General features: G+C 37.1%; 1 protein-coding gene across 1 annotated transcript in view; it reads left to right on the top strand.

Moving 5' to 3' along the window:
• Nucleotides 1-14,417, top strand: part of ADGRG6 (adhesion G protein-coupled receptor G6) — a 107,131-nt gene that overhangs the window by 71,222 nt on the left and 21,492 nt on the right. The window contains exons 10-16 of the mRNA XM_074168210.1: nt 562-676; nt 2,734-2,795; nt 4,275-4,482; nt 4,951-5,116; nt 8,378-8,518; nt 12,996-13,112; nt 14,268-14,313. Coding sequence (XP_074024311.1) covers nt 562-676; nt 2,734-2,795; nt 4,275-4,482; nt 4,951-5,116; nt 8,378-8,518; nt 12,996-13,112; nt 14,268-14,313 — 855 coding nt within the window. The remainder of the gene's footprint in view (nt 1-561; nt 677-2,733; nt 2,796-4,274; nt 4,483-4,950; nt 5,117-8,377; nt 8,519-12,995; nt 13,113-14,267; nt 14,314-14,417) is intronic.

The following is a 14,417-nucleotide window of genomic DNA, read 5'->3' on the forward strand; positions in this document are numbered from 1 at the left end:
GGGAGCTGTGCTTGAGATACCTCTTTTAACAGAAACACAGTTGTCCAAATTGTTTTAGTCAGTGTTTTACTTCCTGGTTCAAGGATGCTGGGACAGATCCTGACAGCTCCCCTGGTAGTTTGAGGATAAAGAAGTGTGATTTACAGCCAGAGCTATAATGAGATATTTTGGACCTCCAAGGCCTCTTATGCTCACTCCTCAACCCTGTTGGTTTTGCTCCTGCCAGCTGCTGCCCTTAATCAATCTCCTTTTAGCTCTCATCTTTTCCCAATCGATTTCTTACAGTCAGAGATTGCCCTTCCCTTGGGAGGGAGGAGATGGGGGCTGGTGGAGTACAAGTGGATACAGGATGCATGTTCAATCCTTGCCCTTGAGCAGCAGCAGAATATGTTGTCCCCTGTTGTGTGCCCCTCCATTGTTGCTACTCTATAGATAACAACCAAGCATTTTATTTGAAGACAACTTTGTGCTGTAGACTGGTTGATGGGCTGACGACAAGAAATGGAAGATGTTTAGATGAAGAAATCTACCATTAACACTGATATATTTTTATTTTTACAGAAAAATGTTTAGCTGAAGAAAACCCTCCAAACTATTTTTGGCCAGACACCAGACCGACTGTGACCAACTTCACATTATGCCATGGGAGCTCAGTTCAGACTGCATCAAGAACCTGGTAGGTGTTCAAATATCTCAGAAGCTGAGAGCTTCAAACGCAACTTTCTGGTTATATATTATTCTGTTTAAACTGCATCCTCCATAATGATTGCCATGGACCAGTATTGTATTTCAGGAAGATGATTTCTATCCTGTGAGAGATTATGTGTGTGCAGTAAGAGTAGGTACTTCATTGGTAAGGAATAAAAGCTTATCTTCCACTTCTGCAGGGCATATTGAGGCTCCCAATTAATACACGTTCAAAGTGACTATAAAAATAACACCTTCTTACAGAATGAAACTGCTTTCTTCAAGACATGATGTTTATGTTACTAAAACCAAAATTTCACATTTGCTACCACTCCACTACTATTATCTGACTTGTATGAGAAATTCTCAACAAAATTCTATGACGATGAGATGTGTATTTGGTTTAATCCAGCACCCCTCATCTCATTAAGGGAAAGTAAAAGAAATCCTGTGAAACAAGCATTTTGCCAGTAGTGAGTTGTAATTGAACGTGGGGATAATCTTATGCTTAAAGAGTTGAACTTGTGTTTTTAAGGTTTAGGATAAAATTTCCCTAATGTAGGCTTTCTTTGTGAACATCTACAAAAGATTTAGACACTGTATCTCTACTTCCCATTTGGAAAATGGAAATATTATTACTTCCTTTGATATATTACCAAAACAATATGGCTTTGATCTCCTTTGAGTGCCTTGAACATGGCTACGATGATGCAATAGTAATTAATTTCTTCACTATTTGGGATGATCACCACTAAATGCAACATAGTAGTCTTATCTGCCCACATTGCATCTGGAACATGTTCTGAGAAGATCAGATCTTTTACTTTTTGAAAACAATATGGCAACATGGATGTGAATCAGCTTTGAGATTCTGTGCCAAACAGGAAAGAAACCAGCATTATATTTAACTAACTCACTTCCTCAGCTTCTTAATCTTGTACAAGGACTGCTGGATTCTAATTGAACCAACTTTTGTTGTAGAGTGGGTAGTGCAGAAGTCAAATTGTTTTTATGTCAGAGCCTCAGAATCATTAAAAATTAAGGCTTCTGGCCTTTGCTGCCCCAGTATTGCTTATCTTTATTGTTCATTTTTGGTCTACACAATACCATTGATTGTCCATGAACAGCACTTCTCATAAAAAAAAAATAAATTACAGTGTTCTGCACTGTGCTATGCTTTCCTTGGCTCTGCCTCCACTAGCTCTTGCCAATATGGAGCACAGGTGGGATGTGTTTTGGGAGAAGAGGAAGCTCTTCTAATGGTGTCTTCTTGTCCTGTGCATCCCACAGCAGAAGGTTACCTGCTAGTGTGCTGTTATAATAAAGGTGATCAACTGAGGAATAACTTTATTCTATCATGTGCTGAGTGAAAGGTTAACTTCTTCCCATTCTCCATCCTGTCTTTGCCATGCTGTGATAACATGACTGTCTTTAAACAAAACTGAGGAAAAAGTGTGTTTAATTTTGGAGCCGTATCTGTGTATTTTGCTATGGCAAGGCTTTTTAAAAAAACATTTTGAAAAAAAAAATCTTTACATCTGCCCCTCACCTTGGACCTGGATCTGAGGGTGACCTGCCCCAGATTTCATGAGCGGCATAAGTTTATATCTCCACATAGCTCCTTTGCATGTTCTTCTGAGAGGTATTACGGCTTCCTATTGACTTGATCGATGCCATTTATATCAAAGGGAAATTATGGAAACAACATCTGATTAGGCCATAATAGGAGCATAATAGTTTGTGTCAACATTTGGGTCTTTCCTGAAATATAAGGCCAGAATTTCTACTGATGTAGTTTATTAAATCAATATAGGAATCAGCTGAAAATTTTTCCAAACAGAACTAGCGTTTCTCTCAGCACTGTCACTTAATTGATCACATAATTCCAGTGTCAAGCATACATATTTCATTTCATTAAGGGCCATGTTGCTACAAAAATTGTGAATTGAGAAGAGTGGACCACTGTGACATCTATAAAAGAATTATGAAATATTTATGTAATTTTGCTATGGTATTTTATGTGAATTTGTAATTTTTCCTCTTTAGTTATTTGGGTCTGCAGAATTATACATCATACTGGGGACAGCCTGATCTCAGAAATTGCACAGGTGGGTACATAGATATTGGTCTTTGGCTAAAGGAATTGTTTTATAGACTTTGGTTAGTGCTTACTATAAGGCATAATGTTCTTTACATTAAGGAAGAATATCTTCCTCCTTTATGCTAAGTTTTCTGAAAAATCAGTGCAAAGGAAATATTTGAACTCTGGGAAAGTGCACCAAATTGAATTCAGACCACCCATGAAAGGCTCTGGATACCAATTATTGTAATAAATCAAACTCTTCAGGTAATTTAAGCAAGAATAAAAGCAGGTGGTAGCTTGCCTCAATTTGAGATTCAGGTTCAGACAAATTTTTAAATGTTTCCAATGCCTGTAGGTGCCAGTGGAAAGACTCCCACTCTCTTCACTGGGCTTGCGATCAGACATTTTCAGATTTATTCTCGGTTTGCAAAATACCCCTTGATGTCATTCTGGCCTTAAAGGAGTAATAAAATAAATAGACAACAATTTTATGGCCCCTTTTTTTAGTGCCAGAGCTAGTGAAGAGAATGATACCCTTATAAGTAATTCAGAGCACCTACAGTAAGCTCCTGTTCTCAAGTGGTTTCTTGGAGAAGACTCTTTTTCTTTCTGCCCTGATAGAGGGGTCCTAGGGAGCCTGGCCACCTAATGTAGTTGATTGAGTACTTGCAGTCAGGCTATATGAAAACATCGTTTCGTGTAAAACGAACATTCTACAGTAAGTGCAGCAAAAGCTATATTATAAAACACAACATTAAAAAAACACAGCCAGCTGCAGACTAAAGAAGACTGATCTTCTTTCAAAATCTTATTTGGGACTTCCAATAAATCTCAAATATTTTTATATTGTAAAATGTTAGTGTTTACATTAGTTTTTAATCCATCGAATTTACAGTATAACATGTGATTACACTAATGTTTTGCCATTGGACACACTATCAAACTTTCCTTACTAGGAAGATTCTTCTCACGAAATTTGCCTGAGTGTTATGCTTGCCAACCCTCTGAGTAAGAGTACAATCCTCTGAAGGAACTGAAACATTTACAGTGCAGTCAGACTTTTTCCCCAAAGCTTAAAAGAGTGAATTTTTTTGTCAGTAATAGTGACTTTGGATGCATTTGTTTCACTTCAAGAATGAAACTGTTTTTCCCAATGAAAAAGAAAGGATAGCATAAGGAGGAAGACAGAGAAAATATGTTTTGTATTCCTTCCTCTTTTTTTCCTTTCAATCAACCCTCTCAATTATAGTCCTGAATTACAAATTCAAATCAAATTAAGGAAAGGAAAGACACAACCAATGAGGACAGTATATAATAATCAGCAGATTCTATGTACCTTTTCATAAAATTGTAAATTTGTTAAAATTATTAAATCCTATGTTCATTACAAGTACCACAGAACATGCTCTAGCTTTCAACAAATAAAAATTTGTATTTCTGAATTACTTGAGGACTCATATGCACTATTTTCTCTTTTTATTTCATTTGATGTGTACACTTACAGAAAATGCAGCTGATATAGCCAATCAGCTTCTGAATCTCACTGGCGAAGGACAGCAGCTAACTTCAGACAAAGTAAATGATGTTGTGCAGAAGCTCAAAAAAATTGTGAACGATGAAGAAATTGATGAATCTCTGGGTTCTACGGTGGTGACAATTTTTTCCAATATTCTAACCAGTTCAGACAGTGTATTGGCAGCATCATCTTCAGAGTAAGTATTTCTGCTTCTGAGACAAGCTTTTGAGAGCATCCTTCCATATTTAGACAAGCAATTGCAGTACAAAAATCAAACTTTTCTGATTTCCTTCAAAATGAATTTTCCAAATTAGTTATACTAATATTTCTTCTTGTACTAAAATTAACGTGCATGACAAAGATAAGGTATTTGGATGGAAAAGAAGTCTCCTGATACATGATACAGCATAGATCTAAGTATTGTTGGAAAATTATTTCAGGACCAGTGATATGTAGTCAGATAGTTTCTGTCAATCAAAAGCTTTTGCTTTCAACAGAGATGCATAAATTTACAGCCTGATAGTCTCCTTGTAAATACACAGAGGGGTGATAGAAACATAGTCAATAATAAGAGCATTATCTTAAATGTGGAGAGCGTGCAGAGCATAGTATTATTTTTTTTTTCTGTATTCAGTTTTTAGAATAATTTTATTTCTGTTTTTAGAGCTCTAAAAACTATTGATGCCTTGGCTTTAAAGATCCAGTTCACTGGACCATCCATGAGTATTTCAACACGAAACCTCGCGCTTGGAGTGTCTTCTATAAACTCAACTTCATTCAAAGGTGGTTCTTTCAGTGTCAGTCCACAGAATAATGCATCTGATTTCCAGGTACGGAACAAGCAATAGTATTTGAACATCAAATGTACCTGTTGTTCTAAGCATGTTTACTGTGGTTCCTATAAAACCACTTATGGCTCCCAGTTCTCCCCCTACTTTCTATTTCCTTTTTCCTGCAATCATCCAAACAGCTTAATGCAGTATTTCCTTACTGACAGGAAACTCAGATAAACTCACGTTTTCCACACGGATGAAAAGTAGTTTGCTTACAAATATTTTTTTACTAATGAAAAGGGGAAATAAGAGTCTGCTGTATTACCCATTGTACAGTAGCAAACAAGTCCATTGATGTATTTCAGCTTTAGAATAAGACACCTAAATGGAGGTATCTACCTGTAAATTTCTGCAGATACAATAGGTCTACAAGCTTTCAGTACCTGCTGCTAACAGAGACCTAAGGCTGATCCAGTTGTCCACATGTAGGCTTACAGGCTTGTGCCATTTGGGATGTCCAGGGCAGTTAAAGACGTTCATGTGGAGCTTGACCAGCCTAGGCGTTAAAAACAGAAGAAACACAGATCACTCAATGCAGAGTGGTCTCCAGTACCATAGTATCTAGATGGGCTGCTGTAGTTAAGATATTTGTCATCACCTCAAAAAATATTTTTTCTTCTCTTTTCACAAATAAAAAAGCTCAGACATCTAAAAGCCATGAAATAGCATTTGAGATGAACGTGAGAACCAATTGGGATTTTCCAAAGGTTCTGTTGAATGAGCAATTCATTCTGTTGAATGAGAATTGCTATTCTGTGAATAGCAATGAGGTGCCTAGACTTATAAAATTGCACTGTATTCCTGTCTGCCTCCTATGGCACCTAAATGCTTTTAAAAATGTAGTACAAAGTATTTTTTTCACAGTCATATAATAAGTCTGTGACAGAGGTAATGTAATCTGAATTTCCTAGGAGTCTAACCATTCAAATACACTGAACCTTACCTGGAGAAACACACAGAAATGATTAAACAGAAAAAAATAAAAAAAATTACTGACACTTGGGCCAGAGGAACCAAAAGTGAATTCAAACAAAACATGGCATTATGAAAATGGTTAAAAACTAATCACTAGAGTATAAGCAACTTACGGAACCAAATTAATTCCCACTGCAAATTGGCAAGACAACAATCCTAAAAAAATGTGTGATCATTTTATGAAGTACTATGTACTGTAAAAATCAAAAACAGGAATGAAGACAGTGCTAGAAAAAGTAGTAGTAATATAATAGGTTGCAGGCCTTTTACATGCTGTGTATATAGACTTTGGATCAAAACTCAAATGCTGTTTTGAATAGATACAAATGGATTTAATGTAACTGAGTTTTCACGTATTCGTAGACATTTTGTCTAAAATATCTTTGAATTAATTTTATTAGAAGTTTTTCATGATTGTAAATCTGCTTTTGTTTAGCTCTCTTATTAGGGAGGCTCAATAGCTGATTGTTCTTTAATTGTTATCAAAGGAACGTTTCTCCTCCAGTTTTCATCCTGTATTTATGGAAAGAGGAAAGGAAAAATTCTGAAGTCAGGTTTGGGATGTTTGCATGTATAATAAGAATTACCATCTGTGGCTTGAGGACATCCAGGAATTTTCTTGCCCTGGAATCATTTATTACAGCACTGTCTAAATAATCATAAAATCCAAACTCCGTCAATTTATTTATAATGTTCCTATTGGAACATGAATTTGTTCTCAGACTTTCACATTTCCAACAGCTGATTGAGAATTCTTAGCATCCTTCCTACCAGAAAAGCCTGCAGCAGCTGTGGTCACTGTTTATATTTTCCATACCTATCAGGAAAGATATTTGCTATCCCTGCTGGAGGGAGATTCCCTTGTGAAAGCCCAGGTTTTTCACCAGTGATGTGATGATCTATCTCAGGCTCAGCAGGGAGCATTAAACTCTTCAAGCTTTATGTCAGAATGTTTCCAGATTTTATTTCATATTTTTTTTCTTAAAGTAGATATGAAGCAAATGTATCCATGGCAATTTGGAAATATTCTATTTCAGTCTCCTGTGTCTTTATGTTTCTTGCCAAACCTTTGACTAAGTTAGTTTTTGGTGATTCATATGATTAAATTGTTCCTGTAATATATCCATGCTTCTTTATAGAAGCCTCTTCCACTCTATTTGCAGACAATACCGAATGGGACATCTTTATCACACACACACTTTGTGTTTAATGTGGCAGAATTATCATTTGAAAACCTTTTATTCAACTGCATTTAGCCCTGTTAGGAGATATCTCTGAACCACTTCTTACCAATTTTCAAGGATTCCTGTTATTCACAGAAACTCAGTGAAAATTTAGAAATTAAATAAATCTATAAGTAACCTATGTTTTTTAACTTTCTATTAGCTAATGGTGCTTTAGAATCATACGACTGATGATGAGAGGCATAAATACATGACCAAGTTGCCTCTGGAGAAGTCAAGAGTGTGAGTTTCCTTATCTCACAGTAAAATTCTTGAACGCTTTTACTATAAAGCCACTGCGAGATGTCTTGCTCCCCTTCCTTTGATGGGTAGGGTGGCAACATCTTGAGTATGCCATGGTGGGAGAAGGTGCAGTCACAGAATTGCTTGCTGTCTGGTAGCTAATGAAATCCAAGTTCCCATCCTCATTTATTTCCTGCTAACTTATTACATCCCTCTGCCATAGAGGGCTTTCAGCTGTCTGACACCTTGCCAGTATAGATTAAGCTTATATTGATGGCAGAAAGTGTCTTTTTTGTGCTGCATAGCCCAATAAATCTAGAGAGGTGACACTAATCATTATTTTTACATCTCTCTCCTGTAACAGAGAAATGAGAAGAGCTCATAAGAGAATTAATTCAGGTGTGCAAATAATACAGCTCAAGAAAGAAGGATTCAGAGCATATCTTTCTGTTCTCAACATTGTTTGCTATGCGAAAAAATATCTTGAAGATTACTGAAAATTATTATGAGTGCCATTATTGCCATCTCATTATTTCCAAATCATCATTGTAGCAGTTGAGGAGCTTGTTTGTTTGTTTTATCTAATTCCTTTCTGTAGCAGAAGGCTGATCTCATGCTGGAAGGGTGGGAAAAACCTCCTAAGCCTTTTTTGTATTTTTGTATTGCATCAACTCTTACAAAGGTACAGGTCATATTAGTGTTGATTTGTTCTAGTCCCATGTTTAGATATATTTGTGCAAGGGTGTGAACCCAGTTTGGGGCAATGGTTGGTTTGGTTTTTGTCTGAACATGTTCTTCCACTGTTTTTATTTAACAGATAGATTTTGACAAGGATCAGACAAATGCCTTCGCTTCTGTTGTTCTGCCACCAAGTTTACTGAGGAATTTAAGTCAAGATGAGTTTGAAGTTATATCGAGGGCTCAATTTACTTTCTTCAACAAAAATGGTCTTTTTCAGGTAAACTTTAATGTGTTTGAAGTAATTTCATTTAGGGTGAGTCAAAGGCAGCTGGTATAAGTTTCCTGTGGTGTAATCATTTTACAGCTTCTCGTGAGTTACAAGAATGAGAAGGTGATAGCCGATGTAGGCACTAGAAACAGTGTTATGTTCAGAGTGATAAAATAGCCAAAGTGTCCAAGTTGAACTCAAGTCAGTGATTCGACTGCAAATTCCTTTCACATGAGACAAACTTTTTCTCAGGATAATCTATGGAAAACCTGGGCATGACCTGACAATGTGTGCTTGCAGCCCAGAAAGCCAACCACATCTCGGGCTGCATCAAAAGAAGTGTGGCCAGCAGGTCAAGGGAGGTCGTTCTGCCCTTGTACTCTGCTCTCGTGAGACCCCACCTGCAGTACTGCGTCCAGCTCTGGAGCCCTCAGCACATAAGGACATGGCCCTGTTGAAGTGGGTCCAGAGGAGGGCCACAAAAAGGATCAGAGGGCTGGAGCAACTCAGGCTGAGAGAGTTGGGGTTGTTCAGCCTGGAGAAGAGAAGGCTCAGAGGAGAACTTAAAGCAGCCTTTCAGTACTTAAAGGGGACCTACAGGAAAGATGGGGACAAGCATTTTAGCAGAACCTGTTGCGATAGGACAAGGGGTAATGGCTTTAAACAAAAAGAGAGAAGATTTAGACTAGATATAAGGAAAAATTTTTTTACAATGATGGTGGTGAAACCCTAGAATATATTGCCCAGAGAGGTGGTAAATGCCCCATCCCTGGACACGTTCAAGGCCAGATTGGATGGGGCTCTGAGCAACCTGATCTAGGTGAAGATGCCCTGGCTCATTGCAGGGGGGTTGGACCTTTAAAGGTCCCTTCCAACCCGATCTATTCTATGATTCTATGAAAACTGGATCCCAACTGCTTACAATCAGAGTAAAGTAGTAAGTAGGCCTCTTAAAGGGCATAACTTCTGTTAAAATGCATTAATATAGGCCCTTGATGTTCAGTGGAGCCAGGTTCTTTTCTACCAGAAGGGAATTTGGCCTATAACGCTGCCAAGTACTTTTTCTTTCTCTTTTCCCTAAAAGAGCTGGTTGGTAGTCATATCCAGCTGACTAGTTATAGTCAGTTGGAAACTCTGGGATGGTGGTCATCAGCCAGAGAATATTCTTTTCTTTTCATATATGTGTTCTCATACTGTATTGTAATATGGAATAAGGATAACAATACTTGTACCTGAAAACTAAAGGGACTCAGGTAGATTTGATTTTTTTCTCTCTCGGGTCCCATCACATGGCAATTATAAATAGTTCCTGCATGGTAGATGCCAAAAAAAAATTAGGAAGAGTTTGCAGCTTGGAAAAAACAACTAAAAACTTACCTATTTAAAAAAAAAAAAGAGTTAATTCAGAAGGAAACATTGTTTTATAGTGAACTGTAGACTGAGCCTCAGAAGACTTGAGTTTGTTTTCCCATTAGTATTTCAAGTGACCTTTGGCTCTTGTGCATCCGCAGAACTCTGTAGTATTGTATTGTCCCTATATTATCGTTTTTATTGGCAGTGTATCCAGATTCTTCAGATAGTCTAGGCAAGAAAATACCCATGACCCTCAGTTGCCTTCTGAAATACACCCCAAAGTATCTTTAACTATTTAAAATAGTGTTGAGGCCTGCTTTTGAGAAAAACAGGATGGATATATTTAATAAGGAAACCAGAAGAATACCGATGTATGCTTGTCATAATGGCATAAAGTCGTATAAAGACAGAATGTGTCCTTTACTGGGACTAGAATGTGTTTCTAAGTGATACTTAGTAAGTCATTGAAAAGCAAAAACACAGGAAAATTTTCATCTAAATTTGAATTCCTTCCATTTTTTGGTGCTTTTCCAACTATTCATAGGTGACATGTTCAAAACAATTAATTAAAAATGTGTAAAGCTCACATTTTAGTAAGTCTGAAAATAAAGTCTAAAAAAAAAGTAGTCTAAAAATAAATTGCTTCACGTCATCTCAAACCCAATAACCTTATCCATTAGTATAAAAGTATAAAACATATTTTTTCCTATTGCAATTAAAAAAAAAACCAGTGCTACTAGATGTATTTCTTATAAGCTTTCGACATCACATTGAAACATCATACTTTACAATATTGGAGGGGTTTTTTTAATTGCAACTGAGAGAATGCTACTAAGTTTTATCTTGTCATTCATTAAAATCTGATGGTTACATTACTAAAAAGACTATATGACAAACTCATTTAAGCTATTCAGGGTGGGATTCATTTCACCAAAGGTAGCTGTGTTCAATGTACATACCTATGCCTGAGCTGGTGTCCACAAGCTCCCTTCGAAGCCAGTCAGTGGAAAAGAATAGACACCACTGAGGAGTGACACATCTCGTCCCAGTACAGGAGTAGGCATCAGTTCCCCAGACAAAGGACCGTAGTGCAATTTGAGACACCCCAATGTACTGTACTACTGGCCAGCAGATGTGATAGTGAATCTGTAAGAGATGTGAGATCTTCTGCAGTAGCAGCTGGATATCTTAAAGCCTCTAAAATGGACACTTAGGCAACCCATGTTCAACCTAGATGTATAGACTAGGTGCAATGGATTATGCTCTGGATGTGCCAGTTTCCTTTCATTGACTATGAATGAATGGGTACTTCAGTTCTAAGCATCTTTTTACGTGTCTAAAGTTGGGTTGGAAGGATCCCATCTTCGTCAGTTCTGAGGCCATGAAAATAATGTGCAAATATGATAAATATGTGAATTGTAATGATTGTCTAGTCTAGTCCAGATTTCTGTCATTGACTCTAGCCTCAGCATTGCTTTACTTTGTACCTCTGTATATTTTATTGGCTACAAGCTTCCCCCTAACTTTAGCTGCACATAGCCTTATAGCTAAATAAGCAGTTATCTGCATTTTACTTTAGCACACACACTGTTTCTATTCCTTTCTATAGACAAGTAACAATATAAGAAATTGCTTACCCTAAAGAGACCGTCTGATATTTCTTTCTAGTTTTTGTTATCTGATAGAGACAGAATCCACTGAAAGCCATAGAAATTGTTCCAAAGGCTTCCATGGACTGTGGGCCAGATGTTGAAAGTTTGGTGGTAGCCAAGAGGTTTTCTCTTGTATGAATCGCAGAATCACAGAATGATATGGGGTTGGAACGGACCTCCGGAGATCATCTAGATCATCTAGCATCCAGTGCTTTGAGGGTGGAAGAGCACTGGAATAGGCTGCCCAGGGGGGTGGTGGAGTCTCCATCTCTGGAGACATTCAAAACCCGCCTGGACACGTTCCTGTGCAACCTGCTCTAGGTGGACCTGCTTTGGCAGGGGGTTGGACTAGAATGCTCAAAAAATTTCTATAATTCTGCATTTTCATTCCTCTGCAATTTTTAAGTTTTTAGGAAATTGTGTCAGAAAGCTCCTGTATAATCTGAAGCACTTTGTTTGAAAGCTCTTAGATACAGTACTTTGGAAGTGAAATATCCTTCTCAGGATAACATGCACTAAACAACTGAAGATCTTCTGTCTCTCATGAGTGCTAGGATCTCATGAGCCCTGTGCTGAGCTGATACCTGACATCTTGTCAGACTAACAGAACCCCTGTACTGAAGGGCTCAGGAGCATTCAGGACTTTGGCAGCCCAGATTTTTGTAGGGAAAGTGAGTGGCAATCGACTTTGGTTGACCTAAGATCTGCCACAGGCAGTGACCAAGCTTCCCATAAGGCCAGCCAGGCAAATAACTATGCAGGCTTCAATGGAATTTTATCAAAAGAAAATAGTATTTCCAAATCACTTTCAATTTAATAAATCATCAATTTCCAAGGAAAACTTTTCTTTTGGAAAATTCTCGACCTGCTACTATTTCACTGGAGGTTAGCAATGACGTTGCATGGTGAGAAAGTCACTCTTCTATTTAAACACTCATGAAATAAGACCTGGTAGAAAATATTTTCTCCTGCAGTATTTAACATTGCTTCAAATTTGTTTACTACTTCGTATTCATTTTAAGATGGAGGATGATTTAACAACTGTACACAGAAAACAGGTTATTCTCCAAAAACTTTGCATCTACTAAAGAGGACAGAGTTGACAATGAGATAAGCAAACTAGTTCATTCTTGTTTAGGGAAATGAGCTAATTGTATCATGCATTGTTATCTGCTACATTGTTTGAGTTATAATTTTGTTGGCATCAGACATACTGATTAAAGGGGGAATTTATGCCTTCTAACCTCTCCCTATAATTGTGTCTATGTATGTTTAGGGGTACAAGGAAAATAGGGAAACTTCCATGAGGCAAGCCCACAATTTGATTTTATAAACATAATGTTCTTATATTGCGTGATCAAAAGTGTAGAAATGCTGACAACTTATTTATTCTGGCACGCTGCAAAAATGAAACTGGCTACTCTGGCTTTTATGTTATGTGCTTTGTAAGCATTTATTATATTTTTCTGAATCTTTCAAAGGATGCAGAAAATCCTGCCAATTTGACCAGTTTTGTGGTGGCATGCAGTATTGGAAACATAACCATTCAGGATCTTCAGGATTATGTGAAGGTTACAATTAAGCATACCAAAATTCAGGTAAGACAAGACTGATTATTCAAATGAACAGGCATTCATATTATATATAGTACAGACGACTGATCATATAGCCTGATTGATTTGCATGGCTTTTGAGTAAGAACATAAGCTTAAATGGAAATAAAAACTCTAGAACAAAAGGAAGTAAGCAAAAAGTGAAAACAAATAACCTCTCCCATCCTGACACATTTCTCCTCCATTCATGATCTAACATTTATCTGAAAGATTATTGATTCCGCCACTCAGAGGCAATTTCTGTGCCAATAACTGTAGGCAAAATGTCTGATCATGAGCATGTTCATGACCAGTGAAGCAATTTATTGCACCGTAACTTCAGAATTACTTAAATTCTTTGATCAAACATGAATTGGTTTGTCAGTAGTTCCCCAAGTTATTTTGTTGTTATGTGGTTTTCAGCAAAGGAAGAATGGACAGAACCACATTATTAAAGGATGACTACAATTAATTTAGCAAAACAGAGACCAAATGCAACCTTTTGGCACATACTGTTTCAGTTAAAAAACATGTGAGCTTGACTCTATTCTCAGACGAGTTGTCAGCAGCTACTCCCAAAGAGACAATAGCACTAGAGAAGTCAAGAAAGAAGATGTTAAAGTGCAATACCTAAGTAAAATGTTTATGCAATGAGTAACTGCTTTGTAATTTCTCAGTTCGATTAACTTCATCTTGCATTTCATTATAATGATTATTTTAAGGTCAGGCAAAACAACCTCCACGTAGGTTCAGTAGGCTTTTGCACATTTTCAAGGCCAATTACATAGAGGATTCACTGAGAAGTCCTAAGGAAGTGAACAGTAAAAGGTATTCAGACTCTGTAAAGACATAATACTGCTGGATAACTTTAATGAGACAGTAAAACTTCATTATTCTGAGGATGTAGAAAGGGAACAGTGCAGAGGAGCAGTCCTGTAGATTTTATAATCTGGGCAGATCTGTCTTTCTAGCAGAATAATTTCTAATTTGACATTAGACAAAATTTCAACAGTCAAAATTACATTTATTCTTCTGCTCATTAAATGAAAAGATATGTGGTAAAACATCTATTGTAAATGTGTATGTTGATGAGATTTATGTCTGAAGAGGTATACAAGAGGTATATATTCTATGAAAGTCTACTTTTTCGTGTGTTCTTAGGAAGATCCTAAGCCTACCTGTGTCTTCTGGGATATGAACAAAAACGGTAAGTATAAAAATACTGTAATTTCTTTTATGTGGGGAATAAAGGTGTCTAAGTTTTAAAATCGATCACAGTCTTGGCCATTTTGCTTCTTAATAAATCCTTTT

This window comes from Numenius arquata, chromosome 2 (genome assembly GCF_964106895.1).
Source record: "Numenius arquata chromosome 2, bNumArq3.hap1.1, whole genome shotgun sequence".
Lineage (NCBI taxonomy): Eukaryota > Metazoa > Chordata > Aves > Charadriiformes > Scolopacidae > Numenius > Numenius arquata.